This window comes from Nycticebus coucang, chromosome 2 (genome assembly GCF_027406575.1).
Source record: "Nycticebus coucang isolate mNycCou1 chromosome 2, mNycCou1.pri, whole genome shotgun sequence".
Classification (NCBI taxonomy): domain Eukaryota; kingdom Metazoa; phylum Chordata; class Mammalia; order Primates; family Lorisidae; genus Nycticebus; species Nycticebus coucang.
In genome coordinates, this window is record NC_069781.1 from 38,822,226 (window position 1) to 38,843,681 (window position 21,456).

Consider the following 21,456-nt stretch of genomic DNA (forward strand, 5'->3'; position numbering starts at 1 on the left):
GAGAGGATGAAAAATGTGAGCTCCAAGTAACAGGCTCAGGGAAAGGTCCCATGCTCCCCAAAGCGTGGTGGAGGAGTTGCACATCCTCTTAGTGAGAGAATTTTTGTACAGTGAGGCCGTGCACTCGCTTGGAATTCCAACTAGCAGAGAGGCAAGTGTGGCTGTGATGAAACATCGAGTTGGCAACATTGCTAAGGAATGAGGTACAGCAGTGCTGAATGTTGAGAAATCACGGCTTAGAATTCATTGGACATGTTGGCTCATTACAGTGAACTGGATTTACTAAGGACATCACCAGGTTTTAGCACACAGGAACATCAAAGAAGCCAAGAGACATATGGATTTTTCTTTTTTAATTGGGGTATCTGAAACAGCACAACTGAACTGCCTTGTGGCTGTCTGTTGGGTTCTGCTTCTGGTGTCTGTAATTCTGATAACCATTTTGTTATCCATTACAAATGACTATGGTCTATTTGACTTTATGGAGGCCTATAATCCAGATGTTGTACTAAACACTTCTGATGATGAAAAGATAAAATAGGAACACATTTCACTTAAACATGTTGTTACAAGCGCTAAACCCATTACTGAATCCTTAGCAAAAGCAGCTTGCCACTCTTTTCTTTATTACACAAGATTTACAGGATTTGTGCACAAATTGGGATTACTTGGAGAAAGAAGAAGATAACAACTTAATTGCACATCTCATACATAAAAGACTGATTTGACAATCAGTCTGAAAAGACTGATTTGACAATGATATTTCGGCAGCTCCGTGAAATCCCTCCCCCTATCGTGAACTCAACATTCCTCAGCAATTCTGGGCACTGAAGAAAATTCCCAGGCATAAACTCTTTCGTGCCTCAGTGTCCTAGTACCTTTTGAGAATGCAGAGTAACATGAATGACTTAGATTCTGGAAAAAGAAAACCAGTGACCACTGTTAATTCTAGATATGTTCTGCAGAACTGCCAGCAGAATCTGCCATCCAAAATGAAAGAAATGATGTCTGCTATCTTCCAACAAATTCTTCAGCATTCTTTCCAGAAACATTCTACAGGAAGCTCCTCACCTATTCCTTCTTGGGCTAAAGATGTTAGAGTTAGCTGCTCATCTTAATCTTAGAAAAATAAATTAAGGAATATATCTAACATTGAATTCAGTATAGAATAAATAACCTATGTGTTAAATTCTTAATGACCATCCACATTTTGATCACAATCCCACATTCTATCACAATGATTAAATATCAAAATTTTTTCCAGCTAAATAAACTAAGCTCTCCAAGAGGGGGACCCCGCATTAGATAACTGCCTAGACTGCTTTACGTTTTTATAAGGGGGAAGCTGACTTGGGCAAAGCATAAGGAAAGACTTCCCTCCAAGGCATCTACCCATCCATGAAGGCACTGCTGGGACAGGAAGTGAGTTCCTTTTCACTGGAGGTGTGCACAGTGAAGGGCAGATATTATGGTGGGGTATTACAGAACAAATGGATCATTGGATCTTACATTCTGTTACACCCTGGAGATGGCTTGTTTCCTTTAGCATGTTTTTGATATTTTACATCTAGAAGATGCTCTGTTTGATTTTTTTTTTTAAAGGTTATGTTCTGTGCAAAGTTTCCCTTCAGCAGACGCAAATTTCCAATCCTTCTATGGTCAACATTCACTTGGTTGGAAAGCATCATACACACACAGTTCAACAAGCTGAGACTCAGTAAATTTCAGGAAAAAGCAAATAAACAAAAGGTGATTGATCCCCCCAACAGTCATCCTGGATAGACTCGCTGCTCTGGGTACAGCTGGTTCTGAGCAGCTGCAGAGTGCACCTGTGTGCGAGTGGGGGTGTTCTGTGTGCAGCTGCTGGGGGCATCTTCAGGCGCAAGGCCAAGCATGGGAGGGGTGTGGGGTGTGGGGAGACAGTAAGAAGAATAGGTAAGATGAATGTAGGTCTGTGGTGTTTCCTGCAAAATTTAATTTCTTATGAAATAGACAGAACATGTAAAATGAGTTCTTCAAACCTTATTTCTTTTCTGAGAAATAAGCTTTGCACAAATATTGAGTTACTGCTGCAACTAAAGCAAACACCCTTGAGAGCTGATGGAAACTAGAAGTTCAGTTCAGTGATGGTGGTGTCTAGTAAGTCAGCATTTTCCACGTCTGTATCCATGCGGGGTGCACGGAAGGTCCCCACACCCCATCCCCACCAGGAGGGGCTCTACCTCTTCTGACTGCACCCCTAGCAAGGAGGTCACCCTGTCTGCATCGCCTCCCTTTGCCAGACACGGGCTGGGAGCACTGCAGGGCTAGGACTCACCATCGCTGACCCCCCTGGCAGCACCAGCATGGGGCTAGCAGATGGGGAATGAAAGCAGTTGAAGCTCTGGGGACGGCAGTCTAACGGGTCTGAGGAAGGCAGTTCATTCATCCAATGCTAATAGAGGCCTGTGCTGGGTTCTAAGGACACAGAGGCAGGGTGAGGGTGAGCAGCAGACAGGTAAGCTGACACCTGTGGTGTCACTGGCTAGGAAGGCTCTCACCAGGATGAGTCTTGTGCTAATAGTAAGTGGAGGAAGGCAGATTTCTGCTCATAGAGAGGGGAGAACTCCCCAGAAGACGTATCTGAACTGGACCTTGGGGGAAAAGAAAAGGAAAAGAATGTCCCAAACAGGGAGACGACCGTGTGCAAAGGCCAGGAGGCTGGCAGGGAAAAGAGGCGGCCAGGGCAGACTGGGAAGGGCCAGCCAGAGGTCTGCACAGAGCCAGGTGTGTCCTGCCGGCAGTGGAGCCTCCGTGTTTCCTCAGTGGCCAAGGCAGGGACTTATAAGAGCCTCTGCGAAGGTGGGCAGGGCAGGAAGCCAAGCTGGAATGTGGGTGGAGAGAATGAGCTGTGATAAGAAGCCTGAGGCTACCACGTGGGCGAGAAAAGATGAGGCCAGCTCAGGGAGAGAGATGCGGAGGGCAGACCAGACAGTCCTGGCGACAGACTGGTCACAGCGGTGAGGGCCAGGAGGGAAGAGCTCAAGAACACTCTGTTCACCGAGGCTGGGGACACAGGGGAGTGGGTAGAATGAGTCCCATAATGGGGACATCCTGCAGAGATGCCCAGTACGGACTTTAGAGAGTCATGTACATAATAGGCAAGGTCTGGGAGAGGGCTGAGAGAGAACGGAGTGGGCCTGATGGCTCCCACACGTTGAAACCTCCCACACTCCCCATACCTTCTCCCCTTTCATCCCAGGAAGGCCGGTGGCTCCATCAACTCCAGGCGGTCCCTCAGGGCCCTAGAGAACATTAGTGACAATCAGTCCACAACATCTCTGCTAAGAATCACACACAAATCCTTCTTAGGAAAGGAGGTGGGAGCAACTGGTGGGCCCAGGGCCTTGTATCAGGTCCAAGGCAAGAGTGCTATCCCCCAGCCCCAGCTGGGCCACTGTTGGCTGTACACCTATGCCTGAGTGTACTTCTCTTTCTGGGTCACATTTCCTCCTCTATGGCCAGGGTTGGACTAGATGGTCTCCAAGGGTCTCCCACCCTAAGCCCAGCTCTGATGTCCTATAATTCCAAGATTCTTCAGGAGTTTACATTTCTTATATAAACACCCTGCAACTTACGATGGGGTTACATCCAATAAATCCATTGTAAGTTTAAAATATCTTAAGTTAAAAATACATTTTCTTGAGCTTGGGTCTCACTCTGTTGCCCAAGCTGGAGTGCAGTGGTATGATCATAGTTCACTACAGCCTCCTATTCCCAGGCTCAAGCCATCCTCCTGCCTCAGCTTCCCCAGTAGCTAGCACTACAGGCATGTGTCAAAACACATAGCTAATTTTTAATTATGTTGTAGAGTTGGGGATCTCACTATGTTGTCCAGGCTGGTCTGAAGCAATCCCCCCACTTCAGCCTCCCAAAGTGCTAGGATTATAGATGTGACCCCCTATAATGGCCCCTGTGACTGGCTGCAAATGGGTTTAATACACCTAACCTACTGAACATTACAGCTCAGCCTAGCCTGCCTTAAGTGTGCTCAGAACACTCCATTTGCCTACAGTTGGGCAAAGTCATCTAATGCAAAGCTTATTTTATAATAAAGCGTTTAATATATCATGTAATTTATGGAATACCGTATTGAAAGTGAACACAGAATGGTTGTGTGGGTACCCGGGGTATGGTTTCTACTAACTGCATATCACTTTTGCGCCATCGTAAAATTGAAAAATCATTAAGTCAAGCCCTTATAGGTCAGGGATCAGCTGTGCTGACTTTGATAAAGCAGCAGACCAACATGCAGGATGAGGTTTCTCTTGGCTGCTGCTTCTTACAAGTCTCAGCAGGGATTCAGATGAGGAGGATTTTTGTTTACAAACAGCTATCTTCTCTGTCCCCATGGTGAGGCCTGGATAGTGCTGGAGGCTGCAATCTGTCCACCCATCTGGGGATGAAGCAATCCCCATGGCCACAGAGATGGGGAGAGGACTTCAGTTGCTTACCAGGGGCCCAGGTTCACCAGCAGCTCCATCCTCTCCAGGAGATCCAGGCGGTCCCATGAAAACATCAGTTCCTGGTTTTCCGGGAATCCCAGGCAAGCCAGGTGGGCCTGGGGGACCTGGAGGACCCTAAAACAAAGACAGTCTTTTAGAAATGCTGAGGGAGGGTAAATATACACGGAGCATATGTGTTCCACATGTTCCCTGCATTTCTTACAACCCTGCAAGGAGGTATTGCTGCTCCCACTTCACAGATGGAGAAACTGAAGCTCAGAGAGATGACTCAAGGCTCATATGCACAGTTATTAGTGGAAGAGGTGGGATTTGAATCTAGGTCTTTCTGAGCCTATTATATCATATTTTTTTCCAAAATGGATGTATACAATGAAGGTCCATTTAGCTGGAATTCTCAAAGGTGCTTTGATTAATTCTGTTTTCTGATCAACAGCCCACCACTGCCTGTTTCGTGGCCTTATTGTTGAACTCCCCCTGGAGTGTGCTGGTCTGTATCACCTCTGAGATGCCTGCTCTCCCGCTAGGCTGGGAGAGCCATGTGTCCCACCCACTCATCCACTGAGTCAGAGCCCTTCCTGCCCTGGCCACCAGGAGTGGGCCTCAGGACGGCCAGTGCAGCTTCCAACTAGGCCCTAAGCACAAGGATTTTAGCACAAGGAGAGGGGGAGGTAAGGTTGGTCCCAGGGACAGAGCACCAGAGATGCAGCTGGAGGGGGGGCGCTAAAAGGGACCAGGAGAGCCCAGCTGTGGGCAAGAGGCCAGGGGAGCAAGAGGCTCCAAGGAGGGAGGAAAAGGAACCTGGAGAGGGTAGGGGGTTGCCTAAGGGTAGGGAGGATTTTGAGAAGGTTCTGGAAGCCAAAGTATGAAATGCTATCCAGAGAGGAAGCTAGAAGTTCTCTCTAAGGAATAGGAAGAGAGTAGGGAAGTGGGGTGGGGATTAAAATCACCCTATAGAGGTGAAGGCCCAGGAGTACCTTGCTTGCAGCCTCCTGTGACTGGCTGAAAATATATTTAATACACCTAACCTACTGAACATCGCAGCTCAGCCTAGCCTGCCTTAAGTGTGCTCACAACACTCCATTTGCCTACAATTGGGCAAAGTCATCTAACACAAAGCCTATTTTATAATAAAGCATTTGATATGTCATGTAATTTACAGAATATCGTATTGAAAGTGATCACAGAATGGTTGCATGGGTACTTGGGGTACGTTTTCCACTGACTGTATATCACTTTTGCGCCATTATAAAGTTGAAAAAATCATTAAGTCGAGGAATAGCCTGCTCAAGAAGGCTGCTGGGGGAGGGAGGAACATGCAGAGAGGGAGCTCCTGAAAATAAGTGTAGGCTCAGACCCACTTGAAGCAAAATGAAACTCATCAAAGGGAAAAGTTCAAACATACGCAAAAGTGAAGGGAAAAGTGTAAGGGACTTGCTCCCTATGGACTCCCTGCCCACCATCGCCCCCAGGGAGATCTGGTTCGTCTCTTGCAGTGTCCCTCACCCCACGTCCCCCCTCCTGTGTTATCCTGGAGACAGCCCCACTCACTCTCAACAGCTCCTCGCTGCCCAGCCGGTCACCGAAGCCGGAACCAACTTCCAAGCCCCAGCCCAGGCCAGAGCCCTCCGCCTCCACTGCTCCCACCTGAGAGAGAAGACATTCCCACAACTTGCATTCCACTGGCAGTCTCCAAGGACGGCCATGACACCAAAAATCCTCCCACAGTCTGTAGCCCTACGACCTCTGCTCCCAACTCTCCTGGCCTTTTCTCTGACTCCTTAGACAGCTGCCTTCTGACCCTCCCAACTGTGCAGCCAACATGTGGCCAGTCCTCAGCCTTCTTTCTGCCTTTCAGTTCCCTACTTGTCCTTTAAGACCCAGTTCCACAGTCACCTCCTCCGTAGGAAATGTTCAGAACACCTTTCTGGTACTTAATTCCTGAGGGCAGGAAGCCCAGAAACCTGATCCATCATCCAATGTGTTCCTACTCAGCACCCCTGAGAGGCCCGAGGGGCGGCTAGGTGCAGGGTTAAAGCTGGTTTAGGAAGGTCAGGGTGGTGTGCACATTGGGTGGGAGAATGGCCACGCGGAGGCAAGGAGACAAGTGTGGAGGCTGCTGCCAGTCCAAGGGAGGAGGCGGCCCTGCATGGCTAGACTCTGGAGGACTTGGGGACCACTCAAGGAGGTCTCCCGCTTTCCCCCTGGTGATGAGGTAGAGAGGGTGCCATCCCAGAGATGCAGAGTCCAGGAGGAGGAACAGGTCTGGGGTATGGGTGACCAATCCAACTTGGGGCACCTTGAGTTTAAGGAACCTCTGGGCCATATGCAGAACATAAACTGGATATGTCAGTTCTGCCCTGGAGGGCGCATGGCAAGGTACTCTGAGGGCTAATAAGAATGCTCAGCCTGTGGCTATTTGGGCTCCTTCCATGGTCCCTGCATACTATGCAGGTGATGAGTCTGGGTGGGAATCTCACCGTAGGGCCGGAAGGTTCAGGGGAACCAGGAAGCTCTTCCACAACATCACTCTAAAGAGAACAAAATGGCCAGTGAAGCGCTGCCACCCGCATCCCCTTCCCTTCTGTAGAGATGGCACTCATTATCTTTTATAGACCAGTACCTGGTCTGCTGCAGGCTCAGGAGCCCTTGTTTCTGGACCACAGTGGGGGATGGGCCGTGGGCAGTGGTAGAAACAGCTGACCAGTGTGGATACCACTGCACACACACAACCTCCTTGTCACCCAGGATGCCCCTGCTGATCTGGCCCCTTCTGGAGCACCAGCCCACTAACATTTACAGCGTCTTTATTGCTCCCAGACCTGCCTCCCCAGGGACCATGGGCTCCTGGAGGGCCAGCACGGTCCTAAATCACCTCCAGGTCCCAGTGCCTGGCACAGGACTGGTGCCCAGGAAATGCTTTTAGAATGACAGATGCACCCATTTGGAAAGGAGAGAGAAAAGAAAATGAGAAAGACTGGCATCCGGGTGGTTCTGGCTGTCCAAAGGTTTATGGGTGCTCTGACAAATGTGGTGACAGAAAGGCCTGAGCCAACCAAAAGGATAGTGGAAATGTTGACAGCAAAATCCCCCAAATACACGTACGTGATGCCCCCCGAGCCCTGCTGGCATCTGCAGTCCACTGAGGTGGCCAGAGGCAGAGAGAAATAAGGACACCGCCCTCGCTTCCTAGCATCCCCCGGGGCACACTTGTGAGGTACTAAGCTGGGCATCTTCTGGCCCAGGGCTCTGCCCCCATGCAACCCATGGGAGGCGAGGGAGGCAGAGAACCAGGGCCAATGGGAGGAGTGAAGAGTCCCTGCAGGCAGTCAAGTTGCTGCCTACAGCCTAGCAGACTTCCTGGGCAGGATTTCCTGAGGACCATGGGCTGCAGTCACCATGGACACATCCCCTTGGGAATAATTTAAACCAGCAGCTGTTTTGGTAAGAGGAATTCATTATCCTTCTGACTGACAACAGACAAAGCATCTCCCATTTCACGGCACCCTATAGGGTAATCATCACCACCCCATTTTGCAGATGAAGACACTGGAGCAAAGAAGAAGTAAGGAATTTTCCTGGGATCCTATGGCTACTGAGAGGCTAACCCTAGGTCTGTGGTCCTCAGCATCTCATTCGTCTAACAGTTTCCCAAAAGAAATTCAGGGACAGAGTACAAGCCTCAGACACAGCCCCAGAACCAGAAAGACTCTTTGAAGATATGTAGGGAAATGGAGGCCCTCCACGGTCCAGGGACTAGGCCAAGGTCACCAGGTCATGGGAAGAGACTCAGCCAGAACTATCTGGTGCTATCTCGTGATTTACCCAGGCCCTCGGGTCAATCTTTCTTGGGCTCATCCCTCTTACAGCTTCTACTACCACCTGGATCAGAACTGATTAAATTCCCAAACTGATTCAACCCAAACAACATGCTCAGGACACCTGTGTTCTCTGGCATCATCACAGCACAAACCTTTTCTCCTTTGGGCCCAGCCTGTCCTTTCATTCCCTCACGTGTTCTCTGAGCCTAAAATAAAAAGATGTGGTTAAAGCATAGTCACAATGTCTTTGGGTCACAGAGCTACTGAGCTCTGATGACATTCCCTGGTCCTGGTCAGTGAGCTGGGCATGTGCTAGGGCCTGCACTGGGCCTCAGTGAGCCCCATGAACAGAGAGGTCATGTGGTCACTGTAGCATTCTCTGCAGTGGCACACAGCACGGTGGACACTCAGGAAGGCCCAGGCATTGGGAGTCATCCAGACCTGACAATCAATCTCATCTCTCACTAGCGCTTCACAACACTTTTTAAAATATATTACTTCCTTTTAAGGTCAATCTTCTCCATACAGTCTCTAAAAGATTCTAATAGATCAATAATGACTTCATTTCAACCACTTTGGGCTTTGAGAACCAACTTCTGGCTCACATCTAAAGATGGTGGCTGTGAATGGTGCAAAAAAAGAAAGCAGAAAATCCAGAGACCAGAGTTCTCATATTAACTTGGTCCCTGAGGGCTGTGTGACCTTGAGCAAAGCCCTAACCTTCACTGGGACTTATGTGCAAAATAAATTCTCCATAGCTAATTTATTGAGCATGTACTATGTGCTAGGTGAAGATTTCCATGTATTAATTCATTGAATCCTCCACAACAAATCAAGAGGTAGGTACTATGATTATGAAACCCATCTTAGGTGTGAGTAAACTGAGACAGAGGGAGGTGAGGAAGTTGGTCACAGATACGTGGCAGGGCCAGGCTTGGATGCCTCTTCTCACTCGCTAAGTTCTACTACTGGGGGCGACTCTGAGACTCAAATGCATCCTAAAGACACTCCAGAGTGGGTGCTCTCTAGACAGTGCCCATTGTGCTTTTAAACTCTCTGCTTAGACCTTGGGGCACACCTTCCAGTCCACCGTAGGACTGGAGAAGGAAGGAAGAGCTCACACTTTTGAGCTCCACCCCATAGTAGTTCTCAGCCAAGAGAGAGTTGTGCAGTGGAAAGGCCCTGGGTGGGGAACCAGGAGGCTGAGGTTCCCCTTCCAGTAATGCCTTCAACTGGTAGTGGGCCCTGTGCCTCCTTATCATCTACAAAAGGATGAAGGTGACCACCCTCACACCCACAGCAGCAGCTCCTGGGGATGTGGTCAGTCCTGTACGTGTGGTCTGGCATCCTCGCTATTGCACAGAAGAGAGGCGGGTTGGGGGACAGTGGAGGCTCGTGCCTGGCCAGCTTCATTAGCAACACACCGCTAATGCCCCATGATCACATTAATGTACACAGCTATGATTTAATAAAAAATAAATAATAAATAAACACACACACACACACAAAGTGTGAGCTCTGCAGGGCAGCACGCCTGGGTTCAAGTCCCAGTTCTGCCTCTCACAGGCATGAGGCAGCCATCTGGAGACTTCACCTCTCCGAGTCTCATTTCCCTCACGGAGATCATTCGTCTGTACCAGAGAGCGGTGGGTGACTCAGAACACAAAGTACTTAATGTCAGTTCAAACGGCTTATTTCCTGCCCCTTGATTGCAAATTTCTTGGGGACAGGAGCGAGGTCATAGTCATCTCATCCACAAGTGTCTGGACTGAGTGCCCAGAGCTGCTGTGTGTCCAGTTAATGAGTGAATCAATGAATGAGTGTGGGTGGGGGGACTGCTCGAAATAAAGGGATGGTAAGCTGAGTGACAGCTGCAGGGAGAGGCCTCTGAGTCAGCAGCATGGGGGATACACAACAGGCTCTCCTGACCGCCCGGCCCATAGCCCCTGCCCTCACAGGTCAGCCCCGCAGCACCCTAGCCCACGGACCACCCAGCTGTAGCATGAGTGGAGGCTATCAAAGTGTGACGGGGAACTGAGGGACCATATTGGCCACCAGAGGGATGTTTGCCTTTAGAAATCTGTTCACGTTTGAAGAGCAGCCGCATTCCCTGCCTCCCAGAGGCCCAAGCTGAGCATGGGCTCTGAGGTTCCTATTTCTAAAAGACAAAGTTACAGTCTGTGCTGACAACCCGAAGTGTGTATACGTAGCTTTTCAAACATTCTCTGACCTACATTCTCTGATCAGACCTCACCAGCTGCCCTCTGTCACAGATGAGGAAACTCAGGCCCAGAGAAATTAAAGGATTTGCTTAAGGTCACACAGTTGCAGCCCAGAATCACAGAAAACTCGTGTTGGCAGGGACTTTCATCCCTTCTGCTATAAGACTCTGCCATGTCTTAAGTCAGCTTTTACATCTTGAAACAGCACTGCCTGTTAGAAAGATCTCATTTCGATCCAAAGGGCAGTTTGGGACATAAACCTAGGTCCCTTCCATTTTTACCTTTCCCTTCAAACTGCAGTTCCCTCAAATGCCCAAATTTACAAACCAAAATAAAAACCCACCTCTGACAAAGCCAGGGGCTGGCCCCTCCCATAGTTCCAGCCTTTCCTTCTCTCCCCTGTAAGACCTGCCAAGCCCAACCTCTACGCCTCTTTGCCGCTCACCAGAGTGACCACTCTTTCAGGAGCCGCTGTGGGGACCGGGAGTGGTGGCCCATCGGGGGGAGCGCTGCCCGACTCCTCACCCCACAATGTGGTAAGGGGTGCCCCTGTTGTGGCTGCTACAGAGACTTCTTCATCGACAGGACCCTAAAAACAAAACCAACAGGAGGAATCACCTCACCTTGTTTGGGAGGCTGCCAGGGAGTTGTTGCAACTACCATGTCCAATTTCAATCCACCTCCTTACCTACAACCCCCACCTCCAGTCATATAAGTAGAGACTCACAGCCCCCTTCTGAAGGCCACAACTCTGGGGCCTCAGCTCCTCCTAACTCTGGGTCGCTCCTCTCAGGGAAAGGTGGGGGGTGGGGGGAGCAGGGCGGGGACGACACCTGCTGCTTGATCCTGGAGTGCCCTGCCACTACATCCTGGCTCCCTGTGCTTGGCGCCCACCCAGAGGCGTGCTGTTAATGAAGCTGGCCAGGCACGAGCCTCCACTGTCCCCCAACCCGCCTCTCCTCTATGCAATAGCGAGGATGCCAGACCACACGTACAGGAGTGACCACTTCCCCAGGAGCTGCTGCTGTGGGTGTGAGGGGGCCCAGGCCATCTGTGGGGACCCCGCTGGCTTCCTCATCCTCAGAACTGCTGAGTTCCCCTTCTGTCACAGCGGCAGCTGTTGTTAAACTTTCTTCACCATTGGGACCCTAAAAGAAAAGTGGCATGAGGTGCTGTGCCCCTTCACCCACGTCCCTGGTTTGGTGATGAGTGACCGCAGGCAGGAAGGCATGGGACCCTCAGGTGACTGGCGGCTTCATGACTCTGTTACCTTTGCTCACCCAGGGCCACGCCTCAGCCCACAGACCTCTGAGCTCCAGAGTCAGAGAGCGCCTCTCATGGCATCCCCCCAGCACAGCTCTGCCAAGTGGTTCTCTGGCCTTAACTTACACACCTCCAGGAACCAGGGCTCACCACCTCCACAGGCAAGTTCTGGTTGGTATGGAGCTAAGACTTGGTAACCTGCTCCCTGGCTGCCCTACCCTGTGATAAGTGCTTTGCCTTTAAAGACAGGGGAGGAGGGGGAGGTGCTGGAGCAGGAGGAGGGATGGAGAGATGAGAAAGAAGGGGAGAGGGAGGAAGAGGAGGAGAAGAAGAAAGAGAAAAAGAGAGGGAAGAGGAAGGAGAAGGAGAGACCCACTCTGTTCCTTGGCAGAATCCACACAACTGCCCAGAGCACGTCCTCCCCACTGCGCTGTCTCCCGTCATGGACACTCAACCAGAGCCAGAGGCTGCCTGACCAGCCAGCAGACTGGGGGAAATAGCGTGTGCAATAACCTCAAGCCAGGGTTGTTGATCTGTGATGACCAGACGGCCCCCGCCACTCCCTCCCTCAGAGCTGTGCACTCGATGCCCACCATTTGTCAGGAATGACGTCCATCCATGAACAAGACCCTGTGTGCATGAGATCTCTGGCCTCACAGAGCTTATATGCTGGTAGGGAGCCAGGCATGAACTACTTACCAAGTTCATTATCAATTATAGTTATGATGAGGCCCTCAAAGGACAAGGGCAGGGAGACTTCGCAGTCTGGGACAGCACCTTCTGGAGGAAGTGGTGTTTGAGCTAAACTCTGAAGTTATCCTTATTGCAAGAATGACAAGGAGGAGAGAGTGTTGTGGTGAGGGGAAGAAGCAGGAAGAAGTAGCTGCAAGGTCAGCTGCAACGCCAGGAGCCAGGGAGAGAGGGGCCAGGGCAGACCCTGGGCAGCCTTTTGGGCCAGGCAGGGAGCTGGGTCCACAGGGGAGGCCAATGGGAAGCTCCTGAGCACAGGACAGTGTGTTACTGCGATGGCTAGGGACAACGGGGCGGGGCATGCGGTGGCTCAGAGAAGGGGCTTGTGCTGGATAAGGACACAGCAGGGCAGCTCGCGATGTGTTTAGGCAGAAAAATCGACAGGATGATGCTTGATGGGATGTGGGATTTAAGGAAAAGGGAAGAGAATTCGGAGAGGGGGACTCCCATTCGTGTGAAGCAGGAGCAGAGGAGGGAATGAGGAGGCCAGGCCTGACACTGTTGAGCTAGAAGAACTCGAGGTGTCCATAACAGGACACCACAGGGACAGATTTGCCAAGTGCCTTGATATGCTGGTGTCTCCTTCAGAAGCTGGGTGCAGCGTGTCTACACTATGTGAGGAGAGGGCTGAGGAGGCCCAGGCACGCCCTTATACCCCTGCTGGGGCCTGCCTGCCAACACCCTGACCCCTCTGCCTACTGGCAGCCCAGTGGAACCTCTGGCCTCTCCTCTACTTGCAGCCCTCCACACCTGCTCTGTGGCTGCCCACCCCTGCAGGTGCCCCAACTCACCCAGTCCCATGGGCCTGTCTCCCGCCTGGCTTTGGGAGCTTTTCCACACACCTACCCAGGTCTAGGCACATGCCACACAGCCCTGAGTGAGTGTTTGGTCAGAGAGGCCCACACTCTGAGAAGGCCGGTAGCTGATCCCAGCCATGATCTTGACACGGCTTACCAGAGTGACCTCTTCCCCCAGGTGCTGGGTGGCCGTGGAGAGGGCCAGGTCCTCGGTGGGCACACCACTGGCCTCTGCTTCCCCAGCAGTACTGATGGGAAGCTCGGCCTCCTGTGTTGCTGCGGCTGCTGGTCTTTCTTCATAGTCTGGACTCTGGGGAGAAAGATGGCAGAAATCACATCAGTGGGCAGGACCCTGATTCACGCACTGCAGCTGGAGGAGCAGATGGCCAGGACCTCCCACACTGTGTCCTGCTGTCCGACCTTCAAAGCACCTCAGGGTGTGGCCCTCAGTGTGGCATCCGTACAGAAACCACTGAGCATGCGAGCCCACCCAGCACCCCGCCTTGGGGTGGCTGCACCCAGCTCCTTGCACCCCAGGGAGTGCAGTACCTCAAGAGTACAGCTTCTACTGGGCTGGGACAGAAACCCAGGTCCTTGAACTCCACTGCTATCCCCTTAAAGGAGTTATCTACATTCACTGACCACTTCCCGGTCACTCACAGTCACGTTTACAAATTCAATGGACACTTGTCAGTCCCTTGATCACTGGGACTTGGGTGGGCTCCGACACTACTGACCATACCCAGAGGGAGCTGACATCACTTCTCCCCTGTGCCCTGACACGCCCCCAGAACGTCCCCCTTTCTCTCCTGAGCAGTCAGGGAGGTCAGTCTGCAATTCTCATCAGACAACACATGTCCTTAGTTTAGACCCTTTGGTGACTCCTCACTCTTGGTGATTCCCACTCCTGCTGAGCCATCTCTCAGGCCTCTTCAGCCACTCCTCGCCCTCCCGTGCTCACGCCTGGCTGTGTGGGCACTTGCACGTCCTTAGGCTCCTGCCAGCCCACCTTGCAGGGACACCTGCCCCCTCCCATCTGCTAGGTTATTCCTACCGATCCTCCCGGGCTCGCCTGCAACCTGCTTTTCCCAGGGAAGCTGCCTTGACCTCTGAGTCTGGGCTCCAGGCCCCTTTCCTGTGCTGCCGGGGCACCCGTGCTTCACCTACCACTTACCACTCTGCCTCTCACGCTCTTACCACACTGTTCCCAGGCACTGGATCATTCCTATTTACCATGGATCTCTGCAACCCAGCCTAATGCCCAGCCCCGGGCTGTGCTCTGCAAACATGCGCTGAATGAGTCAGAACATGCCTTGGCCTCCTACTTGGTGCCTACCCGAACGTGGCCCCACAAGACTGTCACTCTGCATTTTGCAGACAGATGAGAAAGGGCAGTGGCTACTCCCACCCGAGATGACCCCTGTCCTTTGGAAACAGGTGAGGGGGAGATGCACTTTGAGTTCCTTACTGGAGAAACTCCTTCCCCGGGGCTTTGGGTGGCCATGGAGAGGGTTGGTCCCCCAGTGGGCACGCTATCAGCCTCTGCTTCCTCCGTCGAGTTGAGGGGGACCTCAGCCACCCCTGCTGCTGTTGCTGTTAAATCCTGCAAAGACATCACAAGAGACCACGTCATTGGGCCCTTGGCCTGACCAATGTGCCCACGGCTGGAGAGAACAGACTGCTTGGGCCCCTAAGGACTTTCATATCTATGATGTCATAAATCCAGGGACAGGAGAGACCGCCCAAGGCACCTACATCTTGTATTTGATTCCACGCATTTGTCTGCACCTCCAGGGATAGGAAGATCATTGCTCCTTCGTCTCCAGTTCTATTGAGACACATCATCCACCCTGTGACCTCCCCATGTAGAAATTCTAGAGCGCTCAGAGCAATGTCTTTGCCCATGATGAAGCTTCCAAGATGAGCAGGCAGCCCCACCATCCACCTCAGCCTTCAGCAGACCAGATCCTCCAGCCTCTACTCTTTCCCTGTGACTTGATTTCCTTTGGGAAATACACAAATTCTCTGAAGGTTACACAGCAAATGGGGAAAATGGACGGAGAGACCAGCTTTGTCTGCTGGTATCACCAAACTGACTATGTCTTAGTTCCTTTTTCCAGAATTTGGGGAGCTTTTGTTTGCTTTGTTTTGTAAAAAAAAAGTAGTTCTTTTGAACACTAAAAACGCTAGGCTGCTCACAATTAAACAGATTTCCTTGCAGAACTTCTTAGAGCCTGTAAAAGGGGAATGTAGGATGGAGCATTTCCCAAACTTCCTTTGACCAGAGAGCCCTTTTTTCATGAAATGTATGAAGTCCTTGCAGAATTACTGTCCCAAAAAACAGTTGAAGGAAAAATGATGCCACAGATGTTAAAATGAGACTCTTTCTGACTTAACATCAGCTAAAACCCCAGGGTCAAGTACAATTCCACAGGCATCAGGTAACCTCCACCACTGAGAAACAATGAAATGACACCAGACCTGCCAGCATCAGCCCACCCCTACCTGCGGGCTGCATAAGGAAAAGTACAGGATTCATTGGGGGTTGTGTGCCCAGAAAGTGAGAATTCTTTTGGAGAGAATTTTCATTGTGCTGTGGCTTTCCCCCCTCCCCCTCCCAAACCATTTGGTGAGCTGGATATGTATTCCTTAGAATCTGGGTGACATGGGGACTGGATGTCTTCCAAATGGTAAAAATAGGGAGTCATCTAGACACAGAGTGGGGAATGAGGGAGAGAGAGGAGAAGGGGGGTTGGGGAGAAGGAGAGGGAGAGAGGAGAGAGGAGAGGAGAGGAGGGAAGGAGAGGAGAGGGGAAGGGGAGAGAGATCTGTCTTGCAGTTGTTCTACTGGTGATAGACAAGACATAATCCCACTAAAAAAAGCTGGCTAATGCCCTCTTGAAATGGACTGTACCCAAAGGACCATCCAGAGGGCCAGGGTACCCAGCAGGAGACAGGAGCTCAGGCAGAAGTTACAAGGCCAACCACCTACTGAACTTCAGTCCTAGATCCCCCACTGGGGACCTCTGAGGAATCACAAAAGCCCCTATGAGAGAAAGATCCAGTAATCAGGAACCTTCTGTACCAAGGGCCCAGGTCACAAGCTGACCAGCCATGTACACCGTGCTTTGTACTCTAGGTGGGCCAGACCCTGCTGATGTTAAAAACACAATTGGGTTGTAACTGGGTTATAGTTTTCATGTGAAAACCCTAAATTAGTTTCATAGTAGGGCTGAGTACATTGGGTACTTTTTCTTCCATTCTTGAGATACTTTACTAAGAAGAATATGTTCCAGCTCCATCCATGTAAACATGAAAGAGGTAAAGTCTCCATCTTTCTTTAAGGCTGCATAATATTCCATGGTGTACATATACCACAATTTATGAATCCATTTGTGGATCGATGGGCACTTGGGCTTCTTCCATGACTTAGCAATTATGAATTGGGCTGCAATAAACATTCTGGTACAAATACCTTTGTTATGATGTGATTTTTGGTCTTCTGGGTATATGCCCAGTAAAGGGATTACAGGATTGAATGGCAGATCTATTTTTAGATCTCTGAGTGTTCTCTATATCTCTTTCCAAAAGGAATGTATTAATGTGCATTCCCACCAGCAGTGCAAAAGTGTTCCCTTTTCTCCACATCCGCGCCAACATCTCTGGTCTTGGGATTTTGTGATATAGGCTAGTCTCACTGGAGTTAGATGGTATCTCAAGAATAGGGAGAAAGGGAGGGGAGGGAGAGGGGAGGTGGGTAGAGGGAAGGGGATTGGTGGGATTACACCAGCGGTGCGCCTTACAAGGGTATATGTGAAACTTAGTATACTAATGGTCTGTGCAGCTAGTGAATGATGCCCCATGATCGTATCAATGTACACAGCTATGATTTAATAAAAAAATAAAAATAAAAACACAATTGGGGGTGGGGAGATTATGGGGAGTGGGAAGGAGAAGAAGTAAGAAAAGGGAGAGGAAACCTCAGACTATGCTTCTCTTTCCTCTGGTCTACATACAGCAGGCCCGGGTGTGGAAGGGGAGAAACTGTAGTTTTGTTGAATTTTTGATATTATGCTGGACTAGACTTTGAAAATGTCCGGAAAATAGACTGTCACCAGATAGTGACAGCTATGAGAATCGCCTGAGTTTTCATCCCAAGATAGGGGAAGGGATGTGGGTTTTCAGTAGGGACCACCATGAAAAAACTACTTATGCTTTAATTTTTCATGCTGAGGGCCAGACACTCATCACCAGGCAGGTGTGAGGATGAGCTTGCACTTGCACTGGTCCTGGAGCATTCCTCCAGAGCCACTGCTGGGACACTTGTCTTCTCAGCACCAGGAGGACTATGATAGTTTTGATGACACTCAACTAAAACCCTTGCAGTGCTTGGTAAAAGTCACCATCAAGTTTGAAATAAGCAATTGAGTTTATTACTGACTTAACACATGAATTTAACCACTCACTTACCTTTTCTTTAATGATGTCAAGGATGGCCCCATCCCCTGAGCTGGTGTCAGTAATGGGGTCACCGTCCACAGTGTGAACCCCTTCCAGTGTGTCATTCAGGATCTCACCAGACCCTACAGGAAGCAGGACAGACATTGGTAATCAATACCTACATTCTGCAGTCTTGGAAAAGAATGAGCTATTTCTTCACTTATTAACTTGTGAAGATGTCCACAATACTATAATACAGAATTAAGAGGGTAAAGAAACCCAGATGCAGAACGACACAGGTTGCAAGCTAGTAGAGGCGCTGGCACCACCTGCTGGCCAGGAATCCCGTGGCAAGTTGCCTAACCTGTGCCTCAAAGTCCTCATCTATAAACGGGGATTATGATAATTCCTACTTCAGAGGGTTGCTTTGAAAATTATGTGTCACACGGATTAAATAAGATAATCCAAGAAAACTATCAAGGAAATCCCCTGGAATATAGTAAGCAATTGATAAATGTTCGTTGTTGGTATGGTCCTAAATTTGTAAAGTAGAAAAAAAACCCATGAGTGTACATGCTTTATCATTTTTATATATAATTATTGTATAGCATCCACGTTATGTAATAATAATTACATATAACATATGTGTATGTGTGTGTCTGTACGTTTACATATATTCTTTGCTATACCACACGGCTTAATACTGGTTTTTCCCAGAGGACAGGAATAGAAGAGGAAATTACTATTTTTCTGCTTCATACAACAAATAATTAATACAATTAATTGCATTTTTATCACATGCACATATTTCTTTTGCAATTTATAAAGCAAAGGGGGTCATGAAAAAAGAAAAAGAAATTACGGGACCATAACAACATGCCATTTAGGGGCTGGGCCATGTCCTCCCTCCGGTAAACCTGCTTCTGGCCCTCCTCTCCTGCCCTCCGGACCCCACCCCACCACTCGCTGCCCCTGGACAGAACCTGGCTGGGGATCCCAGGTTTTCAGTCCCTTCCATCACCACATGGCACATGTGCCCCTATCGTGCAGAGAAGGAACAAGGTCTCAGAGTGAGTTAAGTGGTGGGGAAGGGCCCAGAAGGTAACTCGGCCCTTCTCACACACGCAGCCATGGCGGTGCTCTCGCGGGTCTCGAGGTCCCGACTGTGGAGGGGGAGGTGCTGACTCTCCAAAGGCCCCTGCGCCCCTCCTCGCCTCGCCCCGCCTTGCTCCTGTCGCAGGCTCTCGTCGTTCCTGCTCTGACCACCAGGCGGTGCTGTGGGAGCAGCCGGCGGGCCTTAGAGCGTTTGAGGCCTGGCCCTGTGGGAGACCGACGGGGTGGCTCCTTCCACCCGCCCAGATGCTGTTAGGCAAGCTTGACATGCAAATATTAGGGAGCTTTCCCTAGCCTGGTGTGGCGTTCGGGGTGCAGGCTTCAGTCTCCCACCGCCTGGGCTGTCTACTCAAGAAGAAAAGCAACATTTCAGCGTCTCCATGTTCTGTTTGGCCTTTAGTCCGCCGGTAAGGAGAGTAACTAATCCCTGGGCGCAGGCAAGCTGCGCTGAATCTGAGCCCCATTCTGCATGTGGACCTTACCTCCTCAGTCTAGGAAAGCCGGAGCCCGCAGCCCCTGCTCAGAGATCCTAACTGTACCCAAGGGAACACCCTCATTCTCAACGGATAAGCCCCTTCCACAGCCGCAGCCAGATTCAATCTTCTCGAACACGTGGGAGGCAGGTGTTATTAACACCCCCAGGACAGTTAAGGAATCTGCAGCTTGGAAGCTTCAGAAACTTGCTCCAGGCCAACAGCGGGTAGATGGCTGAACAGGGCTTCCTCTGACACTGTCTGACCCCCACCCCCATGGTGGACAGCCACACCATGCCCTCTGGGCTCCATCACACCTTTTTTAAATTATTGTGCAACTTTTGTGCAACTTTCTCTCTCCAGTATATTCTATACCCACAGACTTCCCAACTTTAGTTGTTAAAGTAACATTTATTAATTGACAGATGCCAGAAGAATCAAAAAGAATAATGATAAATATTATTGAATATCATTGTAAGAAGACTTGTAAAACACAGAAGTACAATAAAGAACATAAAAACCACTCATAATCTTACCACCCAGAGATAACTCCCCATGGCATTATGATAAATGTTACATCAAAACTCTAATATATCTAATGCATACATTGTTCTACCTATATATTCTATATGTCCAAAATCAGGGTCATAGCACACATAGATTTGAAGTCTGGCTTTTTAGTGGACTATACCATGAGCATGTTGCTGGGTCATTAAATCTTCCACATCAATGATGTCAAAGCTATATGTGTGAATGATGCAGAATTTGCCCCATCAATGCCTACTATGGCCAGTTTGGGTTGTTTTGCTACTAGGAACAGTGCTGCTAGGAATGGTCTTGTGCAACATCTCAGTGCTGTGGCCATAGCTGTAACTTTGGTCTAATAGAAGAGCCACTCTGAGAAAGGTTAGAGACCTCAGGCCTTGGGCATGTGTCAAGCTGCTGCCTGGGGCATATCATCTGATATTTGGACTTTGGCCAGTGCTTCTCTGAATGAGTAGAGGAGCAAGAAGCAGCAGCCACAGCCTGGATGGGGAGCCAGGAGGCTAGCTCATCCCCAGGAACTGGCCCTGACCTGGCAGGTGACCACAGCATTCCCTGCCCCTCTGTGGCCATCAGTTTCTCACATTTGCCACACAGAAGTTTAACCGTCTCCATCCTCTGAGTGTCGGGGAGTTTATGGCAAAGGGCAGAAAGGGCGGGGATTCTGGAGTCAAGCCTGGGCGCTGGGCTGTGTGGCTATGGGCACGTCCTTCACTTAGCAGTTCCAAGTGTCGGTTTTTCCACCTATAAAATTGTGGCTAGGAATATTGACTAGGAAGTATGTTGTCAGAATTATAGAAGAACTGTGTAAACACTCAGCACACAGTAGGTGTTCCATAAACAACAATGATTATTACAAGCTTTTCTGTTAAACCACAGAAAGGGTAGAGGTTAAAAGGTAAAAGCTCCAGACCTGGGGGTCAAAAGCTCAGGCATCTGAGATCAAATGACAGTGATGCCTTTCACAAGCAACACAGGATTACTTAACTTGTCTGTGACTCCGTTTCCTCATCTTGTCTACAAGATGAGGATGGGTATCACACACCAACCCTTTAGAGTTGAGGGGAAATTTAAACGAGATGCTGTGTGTCCCATGCATGGCATGGCTGCACCCACAGTAATCGCTCCATAAAATGCTACTATGTGTGAACATGCTTCAGGACTTGCCTTGCTCAGGGCTGCTGAGCTGAATGACACTCATGTTGATGGTTTCCGGGGTCCCCTCAGGTACAGGCTCACCAGAAAGCTCCGGGTCCTCAGAGGGAAAGAGTGGAGTAGGAGGTATGTTTATGGGCTCAACTTTTGCTTCTTTAGGCTAAAGGGAGAAAAAAAGGAGATGTAAAATTATGTACTTGGCAGTAAAGCAGAAAAAATGACAATAAATATCATTGGAGAAAATAATATACCTACAAAGTGCTAAATAAACTCAGAAGAAAGCCTAAACCTGCTTGTTGTATACTTGGCCAATGACTGCACCTCCCCAGGGCCTGAAAGAGGTGCAAAATAAAGGTAATTAAATTTTTTTTCATTTG

General features: G+C 49.8%; 1 protein-coding gene across 3 annotated transcripts in view; it reads right to left on the minus strand.

Annotated features, from left to right (window-relative positions):
* The window catches only part of COL15A1 (collagen type XV alpha 1 chain), a 106,709-nt gene that overhangs the window by 38,455 nt on the left and 46,798 nt on the right, over window positions 1-21,456 (minus strand). For 2 of the 3 annotated variants that reach the window (XM_053567796.1, XM_053567788.1), the window contains 11 exons: window positions 21,092-21,239; window positions 17,826-17,938; window positions 14,824-14,958; window positions 13,513-13,665; window positions 11,541-11,693; window positions 10,991-11,134; window positions 8,476-8,529; window positions 6,983-7,033; window positions 6,054-6,149; window positions 4,494-4,619; window positions 3,222-3,284 (listed from right to left, as the gene is read on the minus strand). In XM_053567796.1, coding sequence (XP_053423771.1) covers window positions 3,222-3,284; window positions 4,494-4,619; window positions 6,054-6,149; window positions 6,983-7,033; window positions 8,476-8,529; window positions 10,991-11,134; window positions 11,541-11,693; window positions 13,513-13,665; window positions 14,824-14,958; window positions 17,826-17,938; window positions 21,092-21,239 — 1,236 coding nt within the window. The remainder of the gene's footprint in view (window positions 1-3,221; window positions 3,285-4,493; window positions 4,620-6,053; window positions 6,150-6,982; window positions 7,034-8,475; window positions 8,530-10,990; window positions 11,135-11,540; window positions 11,694-13,512; window positions 13,666-14,823; window positions 14,959-17,825; window positions 17,939-21,091; window positions 21,240-21,456) is intronic. The other variant, XM_053567804.1, reaches the window with a different exon arrangement.